Here is a 23,697-nt window from a genome sequence, read left to right on the forward strand (position 1 = left end):
CCCCTGTAACCCCCAACATCACAACAGGGGCTGAACAGCTCCAGAGACTAGACCTTCTGGGCACTAGAGGGCACCACATAGAAATATGAAATGTCAAAGGACACTGGTTCAAACAAAAAAATCTTGCAAATCTCAGAAAAAGGGCCAAATGAAACTGAACTCACCAATCTTCCTGAAAGAGAGTTCAAAATAAAAATCATAAACATGTTTCAGGGAGGTACAGAAAAATATTCAAGAACTCAGGGATGAATTTAGGACAGAGATTCAATCATTAAGTAATTCCATATCTGACATGAAACATACAATGGAAGGATTTAAAAGCAGATTAGATGTAATAGAAGAGATGGTAAATGGAATAGAAATTAGAGAAGAGGAATACAAAGAAGCTGAGGCACAGAGAGAAGAAAGGATCTCTAGGAATGAAAGAATATTGAGAGAACTGTGTGACTAATACAAACGGAACAATACTTGCATTACAGGGATACAAGAATAATAAGAGAAAGAAAAAGGGACAGAAAGTCTTTTTGAAAAGGTAATTGCTGAAAACTTCCTCAATCTGGGGGGAGGAGATAGTCTGTCAAGCCATGGAGGTACACAGATCTCCCAACACAAGGGACCCAGGGAAGACAACATCAAGACATATAATAATTAAAGTGGCAAAGATCAAGGATAAAGACAGACTTTTAAAAGCAGCTAGACAGAGAAAAAAGATCACAGACAAAGGAAAACCCATCAGGCTATCATCAGATTTCTCAACAGAAACCTTACAGGCCAGAAGGGAGTGGCATGATATATCTAATGCAATGAAAAACAAAGGCCTTGAACCAAGAATACTCTACCTGGCAAGGTTATCATTTAAATTTGAAAGAGGGATTAAACAATTTTTAGATAAGCAAAGCTGAGAGCATTTACCTCCCACAAACCACCTCTACAGTGCATTTTGGAGGGACTACCATAGATGGAAATATTCCTAAGGCTAATAGCTACCACAAGGGGAAATAAAACCACAGCAAAGTAAAACAATTAATTACTAAGCAGATGCAAAATCAAATCAACTACCCCAAAAGTCAATCAAGGGAAAGACAAAGAGTACAGAATATGATACCTAATATATAAAGAATGGAGGAGGAAAAAATAAAGAACCTTTAGGTTGTGTTTGTAATAGCATAATAAATGAGTAATTTAAGACTGTTAGCTAGTAAGGGAATTACCCTTGAACCCTTGGTAACCATGAATCTAAAGCCTGCAATGGCAATAAGTACATATCTATTGATAATCACCCTAAATGAAAATGGTCTGAATGCACAAATAAAAGACATAGAGTCACTGAATGGATAAAAAAAACAAGACCCATATATGCGACCAACAAGAGACTCACTTCAAATCCGAAGACATACACAGACTGAAAGTAAAGAGATGGAAAAAGATATTTCATGCAACTAATAGGGAGAAAAAAGCAGCAGTTGGAGTGCTTGTATCAGACAAAATAGACTTCAAAATACAGAAAGTCACAAGAGACAAAGAAGTACAATACATAAAGATGAAGGAATCAATCCAACAAGAGGATATAACTATTATATCTATGCACCCAACAGAGGATCAGCTACATATGTGAAACAAATACTAACAGAATTAAAAGGGGAAATAAATGCAATGCATTCATTTTAGGAGACTTCAAAATACCACTCACTCCAAAGTGTAGAGATCAACCAGACAGAAAATAAGTGAGGAGACAGAGGAACTGAACAACATACTAGAACCAATGGACCTAACAGACATCTCCATCTAAAAGCAACAGGATACACATTCTTTTAAAAAGCACATGGAACAATTTCAAGACCATATACTAGGACACAAAAAGCACCTCAGTAAATCCAAAAAGACTGAAATTGTACCAACCAGCATCTCAGATCACAAAGGTATTAAACCAGAAATAAATTACACAAAGAAAATGAAAAACCCCACAAACACATGGAGGCTTAGTAACATGCCTCTAAATAATCAATGGGTCAATGACCAAATAAAAACAGAGGTCAAGCAATATATGGAGACAAACGACAACAATAATTCAACACCGCAAAAATCTGTAGGATGCAGCAAAGGCCACGCTAAGAGGGAAATATATTGCAATACAGGCATACCTCAGGAAAGAAGAACAATCCCAAATGAACAGCCTGAACACACAGTACACAAAACTACAAAAAGAAGAAGAAATGAGGCACAAAGTCAGTAGAAGAAGGGAGATAATAAAGGTCAGAGCATAATAAATAAAATTGAGAGGACTAAAACAATAGGAAGAATTAAAGAAAGCAGGAGCTGGTTCTTTGAGAAAATAAACAAAATACATAAACCCTTAGGCAGACTTATCAAGAATGAAAGAGAGTCTTCACCCATAAACAGAATCAGAAATGAGAAAGTAAAAATCACTAAATCACTATGGACACCACAGAAATACAAAGAATTATGAGAGTATACTATGAAAAATTATGTGCTAACAAACTGGATAACCTAGAAGAAATGGACAACTTTATAGAAAAATACAACCTTCCAAGGCTGACCCAGGAAGAAACAGAAAATCTGAACAGACCAATTACCAGCAGCAAAATTGAACTGGTAATCAAAAAACTACCTAAGACCAAAATCACTGGACCAGATGAACTCAGTGCTGAATTTTATCAAACATTTAGTGAAGATCTAAGACCCATCTTCCTTAAAATTTTCCAAAAAGCTGAAGAGGAGGGAATACTCCCAAACTCATTCTACAAGGCCACCATCACTCTAATACCAAAACCAGGCAAAGACCTCACAACAAAAGAAAATTACAGACCAATATTCCTGATGAATATGGATGTAAAAATAATCAACAAAATATTAGCAAACCGAATTCAAAAATACATTAAAAAGATCATGCATCATGATCAAGTGGGATTTATTCCAGTGATGCAAGGATGGGACAACATTCGAAAATCCATCAACATCATCCACCATATCATCAAAAAGGACAAAAACCACATGATCACCTCCATAGATACTGAAAAAACATTCGACAATATTCAACATCCATGTATGATAAAAACTCTCAACAAAATTGGTATAGATGGCAAGTACCTTAACATAATAAAGGCCATATATGACAAACCCACAACCAACATCATACTTAACAGCGAGAAGCTGAAAGATTTTCCTTTAAGATGGAGAACAAGACAAGGATGCCCACTCTCCCCACTTTTATTCAACATAGTTCTGGAGGTTCTAGCCATGGCAATCAGACAACACAAAGAAATAAAAGGCATCCAGATTGGCAAGGAAGAAGTCAAACTGTCACTGTTTGCAGATGACATGATGTTGTACATAAAAATCTCTAAAGAATCCACTCCAAAACTACTAGATCTAATATGTGAATTCAGCAAAGTTGCAGGATATAAAATTAATACACAGAAATCTGTTAATTTCCTATACATGAACTGGCAGAAAGAGAAATCAGGAAAACAATTCCATGCACAATTGCATGAAAAACAATAAAATACTAGAAATAAACCTAACCAAGGAACTGAAAGACCTATACCCTGAAAACTACAAGACACTCTTAAAAGAAATTAAAGAGGACACTAAAAAATGGAAATTCATCCGATGCTCTGAGGTAGGAAGAATTAATATTGTCAAAATGGCCATCCTGACTAAAGCAATCTACAGATTCAATGCAATCCCTATCAAAATATCAACAGCATTCTTCAATGAACTAGAACAAATAGTTGTAAAATTCATATGGAACCACAAAAGACCCCAAATAGTCAAAGCAATCCTGAGAAGGAAGAATAAAGCTGGGGGAATTATGCTCCCTGACTTCAAGCTCTACTACAAAGCCACAGTAATCAAGACAATTTGGTACCAGCATAAGAACAGACTCATAGATCAATGAAAGAGACTAGAGAGCCCAGATATAAACCCAAGCATATATGGTCAATTAATATACAATAAAGGAGCCATGGATATACAATGGAGAAAGGACAGCCTCTTCAACAACTGGTGTTGGCAAAAGTGGACAGCTACATGCAAGAGAATGAAACTGGATTATTGTCTAACCCCATACACAAAAGTAAACTCAAAATGGATCAAAGACCTGAATGTAAGTCATCAAACCATAAAACTCTTAGAAGAAAACATAGGCAAAAATCTCTTGAATATAAACATGAGCAACTTTTTCCTGAATGCATCTCCTTGGGCAAGGCAAACAAAATAAAAAATGAACAAATGGGACTACATCATGCTAAAAAGCTTCTGTACAGCAAAGGACACCATCAGCAGAATGTAAAGGCATCCTACAGTATGGGAGAATATATATGTAAATGACATATCCGAGAAGGGGTTAACATCCAAAGTACACAAAGAACTCACATGCTTCAATGCCCAAAAAGCAAATAACCCTGTTAAAATTGGGTGGAGGATATGCACAGACACTTCTCCAAAGAAGAAATTCAGATGGCCAACAGGCACATGAAAAGATGCTCTAATTCCTAATTATCAGGGAAATGCAAATTAAAACTGCAATGAGATATACAACACACTAGTTAGGATGGCCAACAGAGAAAAACTAGGAACAACAAATGCTGGTGAGGATGCAGAGAAAGGGGAACCCTCCTACACTGCTGGTGGGAATGTAAACTAGTTCAACCATGGTGGAAAGCAGTGTGGAGTTTCCTCAAAAAACTAAAAATAGAAATAAAGGAGTCTCAATTGATGTACAAAATGCATTTTCCAAAATCCAACACACAATCATTGGGGAAAAAAAAAACTCTCTGAGAACAGAACTTCTTAATGCATACTTAGTATTTATACGTTTGTGGAGCCTTATTCCAAATGTACCAGGCTTGGTCTGCCATGTGTTGAACAGACCTAAGGAGAGGCCCAGTGTCAAGGAACAGAAACTTCTTGAAAACAGCCACATAAGCGAATTTAAAAGTGGATCTTCTAGCCTTCCACAGTCAAACCTTCAAATGAATGCAGTTCTTGTCAGCAGCTTTACTGGAACTTTATGAGACAGCCTGAGCCAGAACCACTTGTGTAGCCACTCCAGGAACCAATTCAGCTGCTAAGTTTTTGGTTAATTTGTTACACAGCAATAGGTAACTAACATGGTAAGTTAAATACTAAAAGACAGGTAATCTACTTCGCAAAACCATAATAAAGAGTAATCCAATTTTCTGGAAAAAAATAAGGTTCTTAGGAATACAGGTAATATGGGAACTGAAAACATTTCTTTAAAGGAAAATATTCATAATCCTGTAGAATGGAAATAACACAAACACTCAGCTAGTGAAAAAATTATGGTGAAGTAAACTGGTATGAGTGAATCCTATATATCCTCTACGGTGCTGATGTTATGCTATTTTAAGCCAAGTAATCATTAACTAAAAAGACTGCAACTATATAAAATATGCACACACACACGATAAAGATCAAATTGGAATGAAAATTAAAGTGCTGGTGTTTGAGATTTATGGAATTTTTCACCATAGCATTGAACGCATAAATACTAAAAATATGTGGCAAAAGGCAACAAAATCAAAATATTAAATTGAAAATTAAGATAAGTAAAAAGCAGGGAAGTGTATTTTAGAAAAGTATTTCACCCAGAAGAGTCAAAATTAGTAGTTTAGATGTTTAAAAGAAAAAATTTCATTGATTGTAAACTCTACTTATATATCTCATTATTTAATTACACCAAATAATGCTTTGCTACTGAATTCTTTACTTACCAGTCTTCTGGTTTGACAGCAGAAGGGTCAGGGATTTTTGCTCTTTCATCCCAGTCATCAGGTTTTTTATCACTGGGATCTTCAATTTCTTTGGGAGGATTGATAGGAGGAGCCACATCCTCCAGTAGGCTTCCTTTGTTTACAACTATTTGATCAATTAATACTTCAAATGTGTCATCTGGATTCATCACTAAAGACCAAGTCAGATTTATTACATTTATCATATTGATAGACATTTTAAAGATAATCTCCTAAATAATTAATTGAATTACCTTAAACTTCATGGGCAAAATTCTCTCTCAATTTGGAAGAGAGGACTTACCAATGTATTAAATCAAAACATGCTGAAATCACTAGATATCATGCTTTCTAAAATCAGAGATTGTAAGTAACAATAATTTAACAAAGTGTTCCATTACTTATCAAAAAATACCCAACAGTTTTAACTAAATCTGGGACTCACACAACCAAGTCAGCTTCAGTCTTTTATAATTACAGATGGAATACAACCCAGTTGTCTTCAGTACTTAAAAAAAAAAAAATTGACAATCTCAAACTTAAAAAGTTGCAAATACACTATAAAAACTTAATATTTTTCCTGAATCACTTGAAAGTGTTACTGACTTCATACACATAATCTCTGAATGTTTTAATGTGTATTTCCTACAAACAGGGACATTCTCCTACATAACCCCATGAAGGCACTAAAAGCAGGGAGTTCATGATACATTACTATTATTTCCTAGAAATCTTTGTAATTTCCTAGAAGTTGGCCTTTCAAATCAACAATGCATATACTGTAGTGTAAAATATCTTAAGGTTGATAGGAAATAATCAAGCTTACACTTCTCTGTTTGTTTGGAGGTAAGTTCTAGCTTTCTACAAGTCCCCAAGCCAAAAGTTTCACAAAGGATTCCCGTATCCATTGCAATAACAAAATAATAGCTCTTTCCTCCTTCTGTAAACATGGGTGGGGGGTCGGTCAGAGGGTAAAACGTTTATCTTTAGAAAATAACTGCCTAACATTTGACTTCAATAAGCTGAGGGGGTAAGACCTGTCAATAAATGCCAGGATCATCCTAACTTAACCAGTTAAGCGGGCTACCACTTTCTGAAGAAATAGTTTTGAAGTAATAATCTCCGGAGGTTTCAGTCACAACAATGCCAAATTATATACATCAAAATCAAGTACTGCAAAGTATTTACAAACTCAAATAACAGAAACACTCAAAATTTTCTCCCTTCTTTCTCCACTATTTCCTCTTCTATGACAGCTGAGACTATAAAATTATGTTACTACACAAAGGAAAAAAGTCAAGATTGAAGCTGAGCTAAGTGCAAAATGTACTAGAACCTTCTAACTCAAAAAAGGCATTTCTCAAGAAAAATCTTGAATGTTCTGAATAAATCTTGCAACTGAAATTGATTTTTAAAAATTTGTTAAAACAAAAAAGCACACGACAAATATGCATATGTGAAAAGATATCTTTGTCTAAAACTTTTGGCCAAAAAAATTTCCATTTAGAAAACTGTATTAAATATTTTAAGTGACTCTACAATAAAAGATATTGGCATATAAGGTTCTTAGTACAGAATGTTATAAAAATATAGTATTACAGTTTTATTAAAAAGAAAAATATCATTCAATAACCTTAGCACAACAAAGGTTGTGTGTATAGCAGTAAGAAAACAAATGTTTAAGAGTCACTTGAATTTCAATTCCAGTCCTACCAGTTACTATTATTTCCTAAAGTAATTTACTTAACCTGAGTTAAGGTAAAACATAAACTGCTCACCCCACATGATGGGTATAAAACAAAGTGCCTATCATAGAGCACAGTACATACTGGGTGATTAATGAAAAATCTTTTTTTCTGGTATTTTTCTATTTACTTACATAATTGGCCATAATTGGCCATCATGACATGCCTCCAATTTGAAACTCGTTTTTTTCCCCCATCTTAATATTATAAGCAATTCTTCCCTGTTGCTGAACATTTTCATAGTTAACACTTTTATTGTATATAAAAACCTTGCTGTAACATGCTGGTTGCCTTAAATTTACATATTTTCACACATAGGTCATTTCCTTTCTTCTGTATTACTGTCTGGATAAGTTCCTGAAAGTAGAATTGTGGTTTCAAAGCACATAAACCTCTTAAAGCCTTTGATATATACTACCAAATTGCTTTTGGTCAGGTTTGTACAAAGTCTAATTAAAGTCTTTTGTTCTAATTTCTCATTATTTCTACAATTTACCTTATGTTCCCCAAAACATCCAATACTATTTTCCAATTCCAGAAAAAGCTCTCTGATATCAATGCTGACATTACAATTAAAATGGACTATTGATTTGGCAGACAAAATGAATGTTTCTGTAGCTGCAGTGTTTGGAAAGAAAACTGAAATAGCTTAGCCTCAGTTGGAGTTGTCCTGTTAGGTTCTGACATGCTGTGATTTTAAATAATCATGGGTGGACCAAAGCTCTGTAAGTACATGGACTTGGGAAGAGGAAAAACAGTCCCTTATCATGTTCATCCCTCTCATTGTCTATGCAAATTTCTGTAAAGCTAAGTATATTTGTTAATATATAGTTGCTCAATATTTTTCCTTTCAGAATTTAAATATGTGCCACAAACACCATGAGGCCGGACCTAACAATAATCACAATTGTGTAATCTTTAGAGCTTGGCATTAAGGACTTCTTCCTCTTTGACCTTGTTTTCCAGTTTTCTATTCTTACCACATCACTAATGTCACAGTGCCTAAAATATCCTTTCCCTCTTTTATCTTCCACATCCTATCTATACACTTCAGAGACCAGTTCAAATGGAACCTCCACTAAGTTTTCTGAGTAGCATTTCTTTTAAAGTCTTAATGTACCTCATCTGTACCTCTCAGACAGCACTTTTCTTTCAACCTGCTGTAATTATGTATATATGATTCTCCTAAAAACACAACCTCCTTATGGGTAGGATCCATGTTTGTTTCTCCCAAAACGCTTGCCATGAAAATATCTGTAGTTAGCAAATATTTTTGAATTAATGAATTAATTAAAAGGATATACCAAGGGTATAAAGATGAGTCTTCCTGTCTGTAAAGAACTTTTTAAGATCTACATCTGGAGGTTTGGCATGTTTCTCTTCAAAAACTCCAGTTTTTGGATGTTTATGTCTGAAGATAAAATGAAGTTTATAATCTTCTCCACATTTATCTGGTCCAAACATAATGGTATAGGATGTTTTATCATAAAAGTTTTCCTTCAAAGAGAGATGAGTGTTCGGATTAGTCCAGAATTAGAATAATTAGTGAATCTGTCTATTCTAGCCACTTGGGTAGAGTTTACAAAAATGTATTAATGCTGATTCAGCAAAGAAGTATTTGACACAAGTGACAAAAAAGGATGTGGAAAGATGACAAATTTTATTTCAAAATAGGTTTTTTTTAATGTATAGACTACTTCCTGAAGATGTAGGAGAGAAGCTGAAACCTCCCCCAGAAACAATATAATCTATAATTACTTTATGTAAATCTATATTATTAAGAAAATTAAGCATAGAGAAAAGCATACTTATGACCTTACGATTACAACTATTAGCCACTACTATTACTCAGAAATGACACCAGGAAATGAGATGACCCTCTTGAGCACAGAATAAAGAGAGATTCAGACACAAAAACAAGAGACATGACACCTGTTTTACTGCTAGTAATTTCTCTTTATTTGGCAAGGCCTTCTGGTTAAGAGTGTGGGATCTGGAGTCAAGTATGGGATTCAAACCCTACTATGGCCACTTTAGTTGTGTATGGCCCTAAGCAAATGTCTTATCCTCGCTGTAGTTTCACCACCTCTGAAGTATGGAGATAATGATAGGACCCACATTTTAAGGTTTCTCAGTGCTTAGAAAAACACTTGGCATTTTTATCATCATTATCTCTTCAGGTGATCAACTTATAATACCTAAAATAAGAGCTTCAACACATACTACAAATGGTGTCTCCTTACCTGATCCTATAATAATAGTACATGAATCCTTTGATCCACATTTCATAGCCTATGCATAATCATGCATTCTGACAAATATTTTGCTGATGTCTCATTTATCTTTTTTCTGTTATATGCAGAAACCTTGACAGCCTATTAGGAGAATTCTATAAGAAATGTCTTCTCCAACCTTCAAGTGGTCCTAATGCAACCTGTTTCATCATGAAAACATGTTTAACCTGTTATTTTTGCGGACTGCCAACTCCCGGATTGCCCCCCTTTTCTGTATGGAGCTTTGGTCATTTCATTTTACTGCTTTGTTCTGTTAGCTTACTTCTCTGAACAAACTTCTGATTCTTACTGTGTAAAGAAAATAACTCTAAGATGATCTTTGATATTTACAAGCACCATGTCATTTTTTATTTATAGACATGGTAAACTTTTTTGTTGCTAAAGATTATAAAACTGATGCCATCAAGTAACACAAGTATATATGAAATTTGAAGGCACACTGTAAAAACTATATAAACTCATGTTGCATAAAGATTTTTTAAGTTCTTTTTAATTTCAGTTGAAAATGAAAATGTTTTATCAATTACTCCTTAAAAATACTTATTAACTTTAATAAGGTTTTCTTAAACATTAAAATATCATACCAGATTCAAACCATCAGTGTCTGCTAGGAGTTTAATGTATGCACCTCCACAATCAATACCATCTTGAAAATTTACTTCATATCTAAATGAAGGGAAAAAGAATCATACTGCTGATAAATAAAAATTACTAACTGCTTTTCAAAATCTAATTTATTACTCTCAATTCAGTTAAACATAAATGTTTTACATTATAAGAAAGCTTATATAAAGCATATCCACAACCTATACGGAATATGCAGATAGACTTTTTCTAGGCACAACCTTAAAATATTAAAAATAGAATGATCATAATAAACTACAGAAAAGCCAACCAATTTGGTGAAATAATAATTATTCCCATCAAAACTGGAATTAATAGGATACTCTGACTAAAACTAAAAATAGGAAAACTTCAATTTCAGATAAGGTGCTCACTAAACATATTTCTTTCTAAGCTAAAATACAAAGACTATGAGAACCATAGGTATAGTGAAAGATTTTTAAGAAATTGCTAATGCCCTTAGATACCCTGTTCACCATTAATTTGTCTTTTGGTTCATCTACACCTAAGCCATGTTAAAACATTGTACATTTAATTAAATATCCCAGCAAAGAGACTTGATAATCTCAAACAACAACCTAGAGTGCTTTAGACCTTAATGCCAGGAGATACGGGAGTTACAGTAACAGCTACAAGAGTGAACTGACAGGAGCGTCTTTTCATGGATTATAATACTATGTAATTCTCAGTAAGTTTGTTTTGTTTTGATTCAAGGAGCTAGCCTTGTTTAAGCAATGATATACAGACATACTGAACTGTACTTAAAAGAGATTTTTGGTAAACTGATGAATTACATGTGACAAAAATGTTAATGAGAAAATAGCTGTCAAAGTGGAAAAATAGAACCAAAAAGGTTATGATTTGGTTTAATTAATTAAAAGGAAAAGAGGTGAAAATTAAGCAACAGGAACTAGTGATAATTTTAATGACTGTAGTTTAAAATGTTTCTGAAGAAACTCTAGTGACAAGAAAGTAAAAAAAATAGGATATAAATCTTTGGCAGTTTGAATGCAATTAGTGCTTATATTTTGTATTGAAAAAATAGAGGAAATAGACTAAAATTTGAAGTGATTATCTCTAAGATAATGATTTTTACCCCCAACTTTCTACTGTGCTGTATTTCTCAAGACCTCTACAATAATGGTTGCAAGCATATATAGTTAACATACGGTTTTGAACTGTGCAGGTCCATTTCTATGGGGATTTTTTACAATAAATAAAAAATTTTGAAGATTTTCAACATTTGAAAAAACGTTTTCTTTTCTCTAGCTTACCTTAAGAATACAGTTTATACCACACAAAATATGTGTTAATGGACTATTTATGTTATTGGCAAGTCAACAGTAGGCCATTGTAAACTTTTGGGGGAGTCAAAAGTTATATGCAGATTTTCTGCTGTGCAAGGGGGTCAGTGTCCCTGCCCACTGTTTTGTTCAAGGGTCAACTGTACATTAGAGTCAGAAAGACCTGATATTTTTTCTTGATTCTGCCACTTACTCTAGAAAACCTAGGGTAAAGGCAAGTTATGTAAGCTCTAAATCTCTATTGGCTCATTCATGATATAGGGACATTGCCCATATCTACACCTGAAAGGATTATGATGATGATTAAAGGGTATGATGCACAGCAAGGGCAAATAAATGCCACGAAGTGTTAACTCCTGTTATCATTAGAAGAAAGGTTTTACTCTATTCTTTTTCATTTTTTAAATAAAGGACAATCAGTTTTCCTCAAAGCATTATCAATGTAGCTGACAAAGAAATTTTGTTCATAGAACATGTCTTTGAAGACAAGTAAAAGAAATGGTACATAATGTGAATTAAAGGTAAATATTCATTATTTTAGATAAAATCAAATATTTTACACTTAGCTGTAGTTATAGGTGATTGAAGGATAAAGTGTTCTCTGAAAAGGTAAGAACTAGAAAGAACAATTTTGTAAATTCTCTATAAATGTAAACAAAGCTTTGTTGTCCTATTATGCCTAGAGTCAATCACTTTGTCTATTTATTATACTGCAAACTTTGAGTTTCTGAATCATTAACTTGTGCCTAGTATAAACAATTCACAATGGCTTAGAGATTAGTGAAATGTGTATCATATAGCTTGACCGTTGCTAATCTTAAATCATGGGAAAAATGAGGACATAGGCAGAATATATATTAACCATATTTTCTTTAAGTTATCATTTCCCAAACTGTTCCATGAAATAGTAACTGTTGGGGGGAAAAAAACTTCTGTAGTCAAATATGTTTGGGAAACACAGCATTAAAGTTAAAAACTGGTTTTTATATGTAGAACTTCTGTTTTAATGGGCAAATATGCTTCCTGGTATCTGAGATTAGGATTATTCTTAGTTTCTAAAATTTACATGACCACATAATGCATAGTTTTGTGTACTCAGGTACACAATTGGGAAAAGCAGCTGTAAAGTTATGTCATAAATCTACAGTATTTACAGTAGTTAATATGAAATTTATTTATCCCATTTCATTTTATCAATATTGAGAGAAGACAAACATTCACTCTCTTATGAACTATTTTCAAGCATATCAAAGACTGCTATTCAGTTCTTCTTGGTCCTCCTTTTCCTTTTTCAGGATAATAATTTCATAATTTCTTTAATAATTTAGACTTATTATCCAATTTTTGCTTCTAATATTGCAAGCTATCTTTGCTTACTTGCCCAGCAGTGATTTATGCTTTCTGAAAATATTAAATTTGATTCATTTTACTCTGGAGAATTTAAACTTTATATTATTTTCCTTCACCTTTTCATTTAAGCCAGAGAGGGTCAAAAGAGAAAATGATACTATATTCTCCTAAGTTTCAACAGAATAATAGTACTTTGAAACTTTCAAGAAAAAAACAAACCTTGAATAATGATAAATATCAAGCTCAAATATCAGTCTCAATAAGTACTTGTAATATTTTTAATTTGTTTAATAGTAGTGTACTCGTTGCCAACACTTAATATTTTAAATTTACTGAAATGACAAGCCAAAGAATCATAATTGAAAAATTAAACCAATCACATCAAAAGTCATTTAAAAAAATTTTCTAAAATACAAAATTGCATTTCAGTTATACCATGTAGGGACATATTTAACATGTTAACAACAAACCAAAGGGGTACTGGAGTGATTTAATTTACAGTCAATAATATTTCCTTATGTTGTAATTAACTTTGGACAGTCAAACTTTCAAAGGTAGAAAGTAACATTTCCTTTTCTTTGTTTTTAATTTGAATTTTATTAGTTTTATAATTGTATCTGGATAGATTGATTTTGGTTCTGTATCAGTATAGGTGAAATAAGCTTGAGGAACTTATACTTGATTTTATGACAGTATGTACTCAAGTTCATTACTATAAAACTAGTTTATGTCACATTGTTGGGGAGGGGAGGATTGCCTGTGAAAACAAGTGCCCTCTAAACAGGGTCCATGCTTGAAACACATTGATCTACATATGCATTTTCTTTTTTTAACTGAATTGCTATCTTGGAATCTTATCACTGTTTTAACAGCCATGTTTACAGTTGGTTCCCTTCTGAATATACTGAGGTTAACATCTTAATAGCAAGTAATTTTAAGAGAAGAGTTTAAAAAACGGTGATTTTAGTATGCATTATATAGTTAATGTGGCAGAATTGTTTATTGTATTATATATTATAGGCTTTTTTTTTTAAACTGCTTTTTACTTAAAACACTTCAGGGTGTTTGTGTGTATATATGTACTGTGTATTTAAGTAAAACTGAAAAGGAAAATCTGGATTTTTATGACCATTTTATACCCATTATAGCTATCTTCAGAAGTCAAATTATACAAAACTCATACAAGTATCAGAATAAGTACTCAAAAACATAATAAAACTTACTGAACTATCAAAGGTTTATCAGCAAAATCGAAGGGCTTTGCTAATATAGCAGATATTGCATGATGCTTTGCTCTAGATTTTAACACCAGTCCTCTGTCACCAGGTACTCGGTTTTCTTTCAATTCTTCTATTTCCCATCTTCCTAAAATAAAAAGCAAGGCAAATTAAGCTAAAGCCAAAAGCAATGACTTAAGAATTACTCATCAGCAGTGGCAACCAGTAAGATGCTTCCAAGAAGGCTGATTTCTTTTAAAATAAAAGAAATTTTTAAATCAAGAAATATATCTGCAACTGTATGTATGCCTGTTCTTCTCTTATGAAAGGGTTCATTTTCTTAGGTAAAATTGTGGAAAGTAATAAAAAACAAACACTACAGCATTTGATTAAAGCACTTCTAAAGCTAGCTTAGCTGGGATTTCTCTGAAAGACTTTTTAATCAATGAAATTACAAAATCGCTTTTTCTCATAGAGTCTATTAAGACTCTTATTTTTTTTTTTTTTTTTGCATGGTACCATGTTTTTATTCAAATATATATGTGTACAGATTTAGGTATCTTTAAGCATAAAAAGAATCCTGGAAGACAATACATCAAAATATCATATAAACAACAGATATCTTTGGAAAGAGAGTCTATAGGTGTTTCTTTAAATATACATTCCTATAAGAAGACTCTAATTTTTAAAATGAGATATTTTAAAGTTACATAGGATAGGAGACAAAGAGCATCCTTAGCACAAAATGAGCAGTTTGCCTCATTCTATTTATTTCGAAATACCTGGTATTCATCGGCTACTTTTCTTACTTTGCAGAAGTTTTTGTGAGGAATTAAATTTTATTTTGAAAATTGTATGCCCAGTAAACATGAATTGCAGCCACTCTCCCCAGGCTAAGCCAGTCAGCTCTTGAACTTTTGGCCAAGAATGGAGCATGTACAAGATAAGCATTAAGCTGTAACACTGCGAAGTTAACCCTCCTCTAGGCTGGAACCTCCCATGTTTAAGATCAGGAAGCACCAGAAATTAGATCACAGGCTATATAAAACACAAAGCTAGGTGGACTGATTATAGCCCACTTTTCTCCTTACCTCTTTCTAGAAGTGAAAATAACCAACTTAGATTAATTTGGATAAAATGTTCCAGTTTTAAGAATAATAGGTATTGCCTATTCTAAGGAAATTCACCTTAGCAAAAACAGGCTTATTTTCCAGTACTGTGTACACTTGAAATATTTATCAACAGGTACTTTTGAATCACTGTTTCTCTTTATTATTTTATTTCTATTTAAAAAACCACAACAGTGCAAGAACCCGAGTAGTCATGAATTAGAGAGAGGTGTTTTTTGGTCTATCACTGTGCAGACTTTATTGGGCTTTTAAAAATGTATTTTAAAAAGTTTTCAGGTTTCTTTTCCTTCCCTCCCCCCAGTTTAGTTATATTTTTCTAAAAAAGATGAATTTATTTGATTTTTCTTCACTCACATTGATGATGTATTATTATTATTAGTAACCTACAGTTTTACCAAAACAAAAAGGTCTTTTTTTAAGAAGTTTGGCAACTTTAGGATTTTAAGGATATTTGTAGTAAAGGATTTTAAAACCTATGTTGACACACATACATTTATCAGCTATGAAAAAGGTAGTGTTCAAAACCAGGCAAAGACCCCACCAAAAAAAGAAAATTACAGACCAATATCCCTGATGAATGTAGATGCAAAAATACTCAACAAAATATTAGCAAACCGAATTCAAAAATATATCAAAAGGATTATACACCACGACCAAGTGGGATTCATCCCAGGGATGCAAGGATGGTACAACATTCAAAAATCCATCAACATCATCCACCACATCAACAAAAAGAAAGACAAAAACCACATGATCATCTCCGTAGATGCTGAAAAAGCATTCGACAAAATTCAACATCCATTCATGATAAAAATTCTCAGCAAAATGGGTATAGAGGGCAAGTACCTCAACATAATAAAGGCCATATATGATAAACCCACAGACAACATCATACTGAACAGCGAGAAGCTGAAAGCTTTTCCTCTGAGATCGGGAACAAGACAGGGATACCCACTCTCACCACTGTTATTCAACATAGTACTGGAGGTCCTAGCCACGGCAATTAGACAAAACAAAGAAATACAAGGAATCCAGACTGGGAAAGAAGAAGTGAAACTGTCACTATTTGCAGATGACATGATATTGTACATGAAAAGCCCTAAAGACTCCACTCCAAAACTACTAGAACTGATATCGGAATACAGCAAAGTTGCAGGATACAAAATTAACACACAGAAATCTGTGGCTTTCCTATACACTAACAATGAACCAATAGAAAGAGAAATCAGGAAAACAATTCCATTCACAATTGCATCAAAAAGAATAAAATACCTAGGAATAAACCTAACCAAGGAAGTGAAAGACCTATACCCTGAAAACTACAAGACACTCTAAAGAGAAATTAAAGAGGACACTAGCAAATGGAAACTCATCCCATGCTCTTGGCTAGGAAGAATTAATAACGTCAAAATAGCCATCCTGCCCAAAGCAATATACAGATTTGATGCAATCCCTATCAAATTACCAACAACATTCTTCAACAAACTGGAACAAATAGTTCAAAAATTCATATGGAAACACCAAAGACCCCGAAAAGTCAAAGCAATCCTGAGAAAGAAGAAAAAAGTGGGGGGCGATCTCACTCCCCAACTTCAAGCTCTACTACAAAGCCATAGTAATCAAGACAATTTGGTACTGGCACAAGAACAGAGCCACAGACCAGTGGAACAGATTAGCGACTGCAGACATTAACCCAAACATATATGGTCAATTAATATTCGATAAAGGAGCCATGGACATACAATGGGGAAATGACAGTCTCTTCAACAGATGGTGCTGGCAAAACTGGACAGCTATATGTAAGAGAATGAAACTGGATCACTGTCTAACCCCATACACAAAAGTAAATTCAAAATGGATCAAAGACCTGAATGTAAGTCATGAAACCATAAAACTCTTAGAAGAAAACATAGGCAAAAATCTCTTGGACATAAACATTACTGACTTCTTCATGAACATATCTTCCCGGCCAAGGAAGACAAAAGCAAAAATGAACAAGTGGGACTATATCAAGTTGAAAAGCTTCTGTACAGCAAAGGACACCATCAATAGAAGAAAAAGGTACCCTACAGTATGGGAGAATATATTCGTAAATGACAGATCCGATAAAGGGTTGACATCCAACATATATAAAGAGCTCACGCACCTCAACAAACAAAAAGCAAATAATCCAATTAAAAAATGGGCAGAGGAGCTGAACAGACAGTTCTCCAAAGAAGAAATTCAGATGGCCAACAGACACATGAAAAGATGCTCCACATTGCTAGTTAACAGAGAAATGTAAATTAAAACCACAATGAGATATCACCTCACACCAGAAAGGATGGCTACTATCCAAAAGACAAACAACAACAAATGTTGGCAAGGTTGTGAAGAAAGGGGAACCCTCCTACACTGCTGGTGGGAATGTAAATTAGTTCAACCATTGTGGAAAGCAGTATGGAGGTTCCTCAAAATGCTCAAAATAGACTTACCATTTGACCCAGGAATTCCACTTCTAGGAATTTACCCTAAGAATGCAGCACTCCAGTTTGAAAAAGACATATGCACCCCTATGTTTATCGCAGCACTATTTACAATAGCCAAGAAATGGAAGCAACCTAAGTGTCCATCAGTAGATGAATGGATAAAGAAGATGTGGTACATATACACAATGGAATATTATTCAGCCATAAGAAGAAAACAAATCCTACCATTTGCAACAACATGGATGGAGCTAGAGGGCATTATGCTCAGTGAAATAAGCCAAGCGGAGAAAGACAAATACCAAAAGATTTCACTCATCTGTGGTATAAGAACAAAGGAAAAACTGAAGGAACAAAACAGTAGCAGAATCACAGAACCCAAGAATTGACTAACAGTTACCAAAGGGAAAGAGACTGGGGAGAATGGGAGGGTAGGGAGGGATAAGGGCAGGGAAGAAGAAAGGGAGTATTGTGATTAGCATGTATAATGTGGTGGGGAGGAATGGGGAGGGCTGTGCAACACAGAGAAGACAAGTAGTGATTCTACAACGTCTTACTATGCTGATGGACAGTGACTGTAATGGGGTTTTTGGGGGGGACTTGGGGTTGGGGAGAGCCTAATAAACATAATGTTCTTCATGTAATTGTAGATTAATGATAACAAAATTAAAAATAAATAATTAAGTAAATAAGTAAATAAATAAACAAATAAGAAAGGGGAAAAAAAGGTACTGTCTAGCAGTTTAATTTTAGAAAACTTGTGACAACATAATTATTCCTCATTAGCAAGAGGTTTTCCCAACTTCAAATAAATAATAGCTTTTTATTAACCAATCATTTACCCAAATTCTAGATACAACCAGGGAAAACAAATCCTGATGTAAATAAAACTTCAAAAAGAATTCACACAGTTTTACAAGACATCATGAAAGTTGGTGACTTAAATGACTGATATTTATTAAACATCTATACTTCTTTTAATAAGGTAACTTTAAATACTTAAATATGTCTACTCCAAATGCAAATACTGTATCTCAGTCCAATGTATGCAGGTTTGCTTATTCCTCAGACTTTGGAATGAGTTGTACTCAAGTGGCACTTGACAGAAGCCGTCTAACTGTTGTGAATACAAAATATCCCTGCAAAGAAATCTGATACTGGTCTCAACTAACCACTAGAAAATAATACTGCTGTTATCAATATCCAAAATACCATTTTCAGGATCTAGACCTTTCAGAGATTCCATATTTTTCAGTTGCTTTCAAGAAATTGAAAACACCAGAAACCACAGTAAATCTAGTATGCTAGAAAACTGTTTTTGTGGATATTTATTTATGTTTAATAAGACTACAGACCAAACTTGGGTGCTTAAGAAGTTTGTTTTTTGCTTGTTTGTTTGATTTGTAATTTTAAGCTGAAGAAAAAATTCATTTTAACACTAAAAGCCACTTTTGTCCAGCAATAATTAGAGACAAACTCATTCATAAGATAAGACCGTATCTTAATTTTGGGGTAACTCCCCATCAATAAATTCTTCTAAAATATGAATGTTAAGCAAGTATCTACCCAATGTTCTTGGGCAAAAAAAATTGTAAAGTAACCTAAACATAGATGTTTTAAGCCAAGCATTCTGTTTGATAATGTGTATTTCTGTGGGTATATTTTAAGTAATGTTCTATCTCTGCAGACTACCTGCTTCCCTGGGGAAAATTATTTTTTTCTCTAAAAGGATTTAGATCAGATGCTGTATTGCTTGTTTTTGTATATTGTAGAATATTTTTGGAGTACATAAGTATTTGTTGGGATGGAGAACACTGCAAAGGAAGACATGCAAAAACAAACTATGAAAAGCAAGTAGTCTGACATTCTACATATGCTGTTATCTACTGTTCTCATATAACTGCCTGTTGGGGTCTGAGTGTGAGGTCACATCCTTACAGATATGAGATCCCCTGAAAGAGAAAATTCCCACTACTTTGAGAAGAAGCTGACCTTGCTTTAGGATATAACAATTGAGGAGGAGGAAGAGATTCTTTTGTCATACTCCAGGTAAGTCCAGGGAAGAAAAGATGACCCTTGCATATGGGACAGTTCTCCTAATAGCAAAGCCTGAAGATAATCCTACCAGAGACCCACTTATAATGGATGTAAGGCCTAGGAATGTGGGCTCCAGAAGGAGCCACAGATATTTGTAGCTCTCATAAATTATCCTTCTACAAGGAGAATCTCACCACAGTCATAACTTGACCTAGGTGTGCCCATGCTTGAGATGCTGCAATAGCAGCCTCAGAAGTGCAGCTTCAGGAAATGCAATGGCTCACTGTGGTGCAGTGAAAATCCAGCTGTTCAGTGTTAGAAAAGTGGGTGGTGGCTTCAGTATGGATCAGCCAGGGACTTCCAGAAATAGAGGAAAGCAGACAAGATAAAAGACTGAACATTCTATTGTGAAGCCAGATGGGGCCTCAGAGCCCATAAATTTAACAGAAATACAATCTTAAAACCTGGTGGATTCTGGGTCATACTGGCTATATCGAGTATTTAAATAAATATTTTACCATCATATATAGAAATCTCCGCATCTGTATCATCTTTCTTTGCTTTTGATAAAACCCACCTACAAATAAAGGTGAAAGCAAATGTATATCACTACAAGTAAAAACCAGCAATTTAGTTACAATGCATATTAGATATACAACAAAAGATTACACAACAGCCACTTCTCATTCAAGAACAAATAAATACTTAGAGGCTAAATAAGGTTGCATACATATAATCCTCAAGGCTAGAGTTAACTCAAATTTGGCATCTGCAATTTACTAGCTATAGGGCCATAGGAAAGATACATTAAGTCTCAGTTTCCTCACCTGTAAAATGGAGGTAAAGATAGTATTTAGCTATCTGCTTAGGACAGTCTCTAGCACGTAATAATCAACAAATAATAACTTTTATTGCCTTAACCATTATTGAGCATGGAAGAGTAACTTGAATTTGTCACCTATAATTAAATATTAATATCTGTCCTAAGGAATGAAGACATGTTATAAATTTTCACTTTACTTTTATAATTCACTTGTATTTTCTTTTATATAAATGAATAACTGAATTAAACATTTCTATCAGTAACAGAATGTGTTACGGTCCTGGCTAAACACTGTCAAATAAAGCACATTAACATTTTTTATAATTCTGTAGTAAAGGACATTTTCATAGGGCAATAACCAGTAACTTCAAAAAAGCTAATCAAATCAAGCATTTTCTTGAATGAATACTCACCCAGTCAACCTTCCACTATCAAAAGTTTCTGTAAAATATACTTCTCCTATAGGTTGAGGTGTCTTATATTTAATCTAGAAAATAAATAGATTTTTATGAATCTAAAGTTGTTCATCTTCACAAATATTTGAAATAATCTCACTGGTTCAGAACCTAGTATGTATATTGTACACACAGGTAATATAGATAAACTGACCTGGTCTCATGTCAAAACTTTGTATTCTATCAGTGATAAGATACAAGAGAATATAAGAGATAGAATGATGGCAGCAAGTACTATATGTGCAAACAGAGAATACACTGATGCCTTCTAACACAGGAGGAATAGGAAGAAGTCATTAGAGAAGGCCTCATGGCACAGTTGACATGGCCTTGAAAGAACTCTAACAGTGACAATATTTGAGGATAAAATTTGTTAGAAACAAAGGAAATGGCATGATCAAAATCATGAAAGATGAAAAACCCTGTAAGCCTGTGGGCTAGTTTAAAATTAACCCTTATTTCACATTACACATCTAGAGGAGGATGATACCATTTTGAGAGATTAGGAACCCAGAGAAGAAAAGGATCAACAGAGAGAGAGAGAGAGCACTGCAAAGCCGTTATCTGCAAAGCACTATTCCAAGTGCCATGGCAGTATGAGCTGCTGTGATGATGATAATGATGATGTGGCAATGGTGGGAATATGGTGGGTCTTTCAATCCTCATACTTCTGAGGGAAGTACTATTATTTTATCCATTTCACATATGATGAAACTGTGGGAGAGAGGCAAAGTAACTTACACATGTCACACAATTAAGACACTTGTAGATATGAGGCCAGGCTATCTGGCTCCAAAGCACATACAACTTAACCACTACACTATACAGAACACACCAACAAAATAATTTAAAAGCCTAAAGGTAACTTATTGACAAATCATTAAAATATAGTTTGAGTTGATGATGAATGATTTTGCTCAACAGGCCAGTCTAGGTCCTTTCTGAATCAGCTTTTCTGATTTTGTCTGTTTGGTTAATTAGGAGATTTTTTTCTTTCAGCCTTTAGAAAAAAGGATGCAGCAATACTATTTCTATTTTCACATCTCCTACCCTGCCTAAGGGAGGAAAATAAGTAATTAAAATTCAATAATTACTGACAGGGTCAAGACCCTGCTCTCACAGTTACTAATCTTCTATGAAGTTTACTCAATTACAACCTTACTATTCTCCATATTTTCATGGATTGGCAATAGGGTCAGTGGTGTTACAGGAGGCTTCCTTCTGTTAGAGCACCCTTTTAATCACCAGCACTTGATTTTGCCTTTTATTTATACTTTACCTATTACATTACTTTTGCTATCAAATTAGAAGCATCAAAAATTGTTCTTTCCCTTATTCACTATGTAAGAATTTGTTCTCCATGTAAGAACTTGTTTGTTATGCCTCAGAAGATTGGAGAGTGACGAAAATTAGGCTTGGGGTGGATTAATGATTGTGCATTGAGCATTGACTCCCCTATACAGAATTTTATTGTTGTTAACAACCATTTGATCAATAAATATGAGAGACGCCCTCACAAAAAAAAAAAAAAAAGTATACACTTCCAATGGTAAAATAATAAGTAACCGGGATGCAATGAATATAGTCAAGATATTGTAACAGCTTGGTATAGTGATAGCTGGTACCTAGAATTGTCATGTATATAAATGTTGAATCACTATGTTGTACACCTGAAACTAATGTAATGTAATACTGTGTGTCAACTACCCTTCAATAAAAATTAAAAAATAAAAAATAAATTGTTCTTTCCTACTCCTTACCATCTTTTCAAATTATCCCCAAGTACAGTTAAGAGTGGTGGGCATCTGCCAATCCTTTTGAAGTATAACCTCAGAGGCCCTTGTGGTAGCTGCACCTTAGTCAGCCGTTAGCACTTTGATTGCTTACTTTCTGTGGATCACAGAACAAGGTTTTAAAAGTAATGTCCTGGGGAGCTTAATATTCAACCAGAGAAAGAATATTCACTTCCATCAGCTGAACAACACTTACATAGGCAAATAAAAACTCCAAAAGGAAGTGAGGCAAAGGATTCTATAAATATATATTATTCTCCTTGGGCCTTTGAGCAGTGGCTAGTAAATGTAATTGATGCTTTCTCACCACCAAAAATATTTCTGAAAAAAAATGTTCTGATTGTCCCAGTTTTAGATCTGATTATCTGTCAATGTAAAGCTCTTAAGGATTGTCAAGATGTACAAAAAAATCTCTGTGAAGTTTTTCAGACTCCTGTTAGTCACCACATCTTAACAATTCTAGGATAGTAACACAGGCGAGTCTTACTGAATGCCTACCTCATCATCACTTCCCTTTCTAGTTCATCCTCCTCTTAAACATTTCTTTCCTCAGAGAAATTTTAAAAAGCTACTTACTTCAATTCTAGGTAAACTACAAGCTATACTAACTTTTCTCTTACCTGAGGAGAGTTGGCAGTATCAGAAATAAGACTGAAAACTGGAAGTACTCAGTCCTCTTTAGCCTA

At 34.0% G+C, this 23,697-nt stretch overlaps 1 protein-coding gene across 1 annotated transcript in view; it reads right to left on the reverse strand.

The window, feature by feature from the left end:
* CLGN (calmegin) overlaps positions 1-23,697 on the reverse strand; it is a 56,916-nt gene that overhangs the window by 16,377 nt on the left and 16,842 nt on the right. Inside the window, exons 3-8 of the mRNA XM_036930716.2 lie at positions 21,177-21,250; positions 20,459-20,517; positions 14,315-14,456; positions 10,398-10,479; positions 8,824-9,016; positions 5,757-5,946 (exon numbers count right to left, since the gene is read on the reverse strand). Coding sequence (XP_036786611.2) covers positions 5,757-5,946; positions 8,824-9,016; positions 10,398-10,479; positions 14,315-14,456; positions 20,459-20,517; positions 21,177-21,250 — 740 coding nt within the window. The remainder of the gene's footprint in view (positions 1-5,756; positions 5,947-8,823; positions 9,017-10,397; positions 10,480-14,314; positions 14,457-20,458; positions 20,518-21,176; positions 21,251-23,697) is intronic.

The sequence above is a fragment of the Manis pentadactyla genome, chromosome 5 (assembly GCF_030020395.1).
Source record: "Manis pentadactyla isolate mManPen7 chromosome 5, mManPen7.hap1, whole genome shotgun sequence".
NCBI classification, from domain to species: Eukaryota; Metazoa; Chordata; class Mammalia; order Pholidota; family Manidae; genus Manis; species Manis pentadactyla.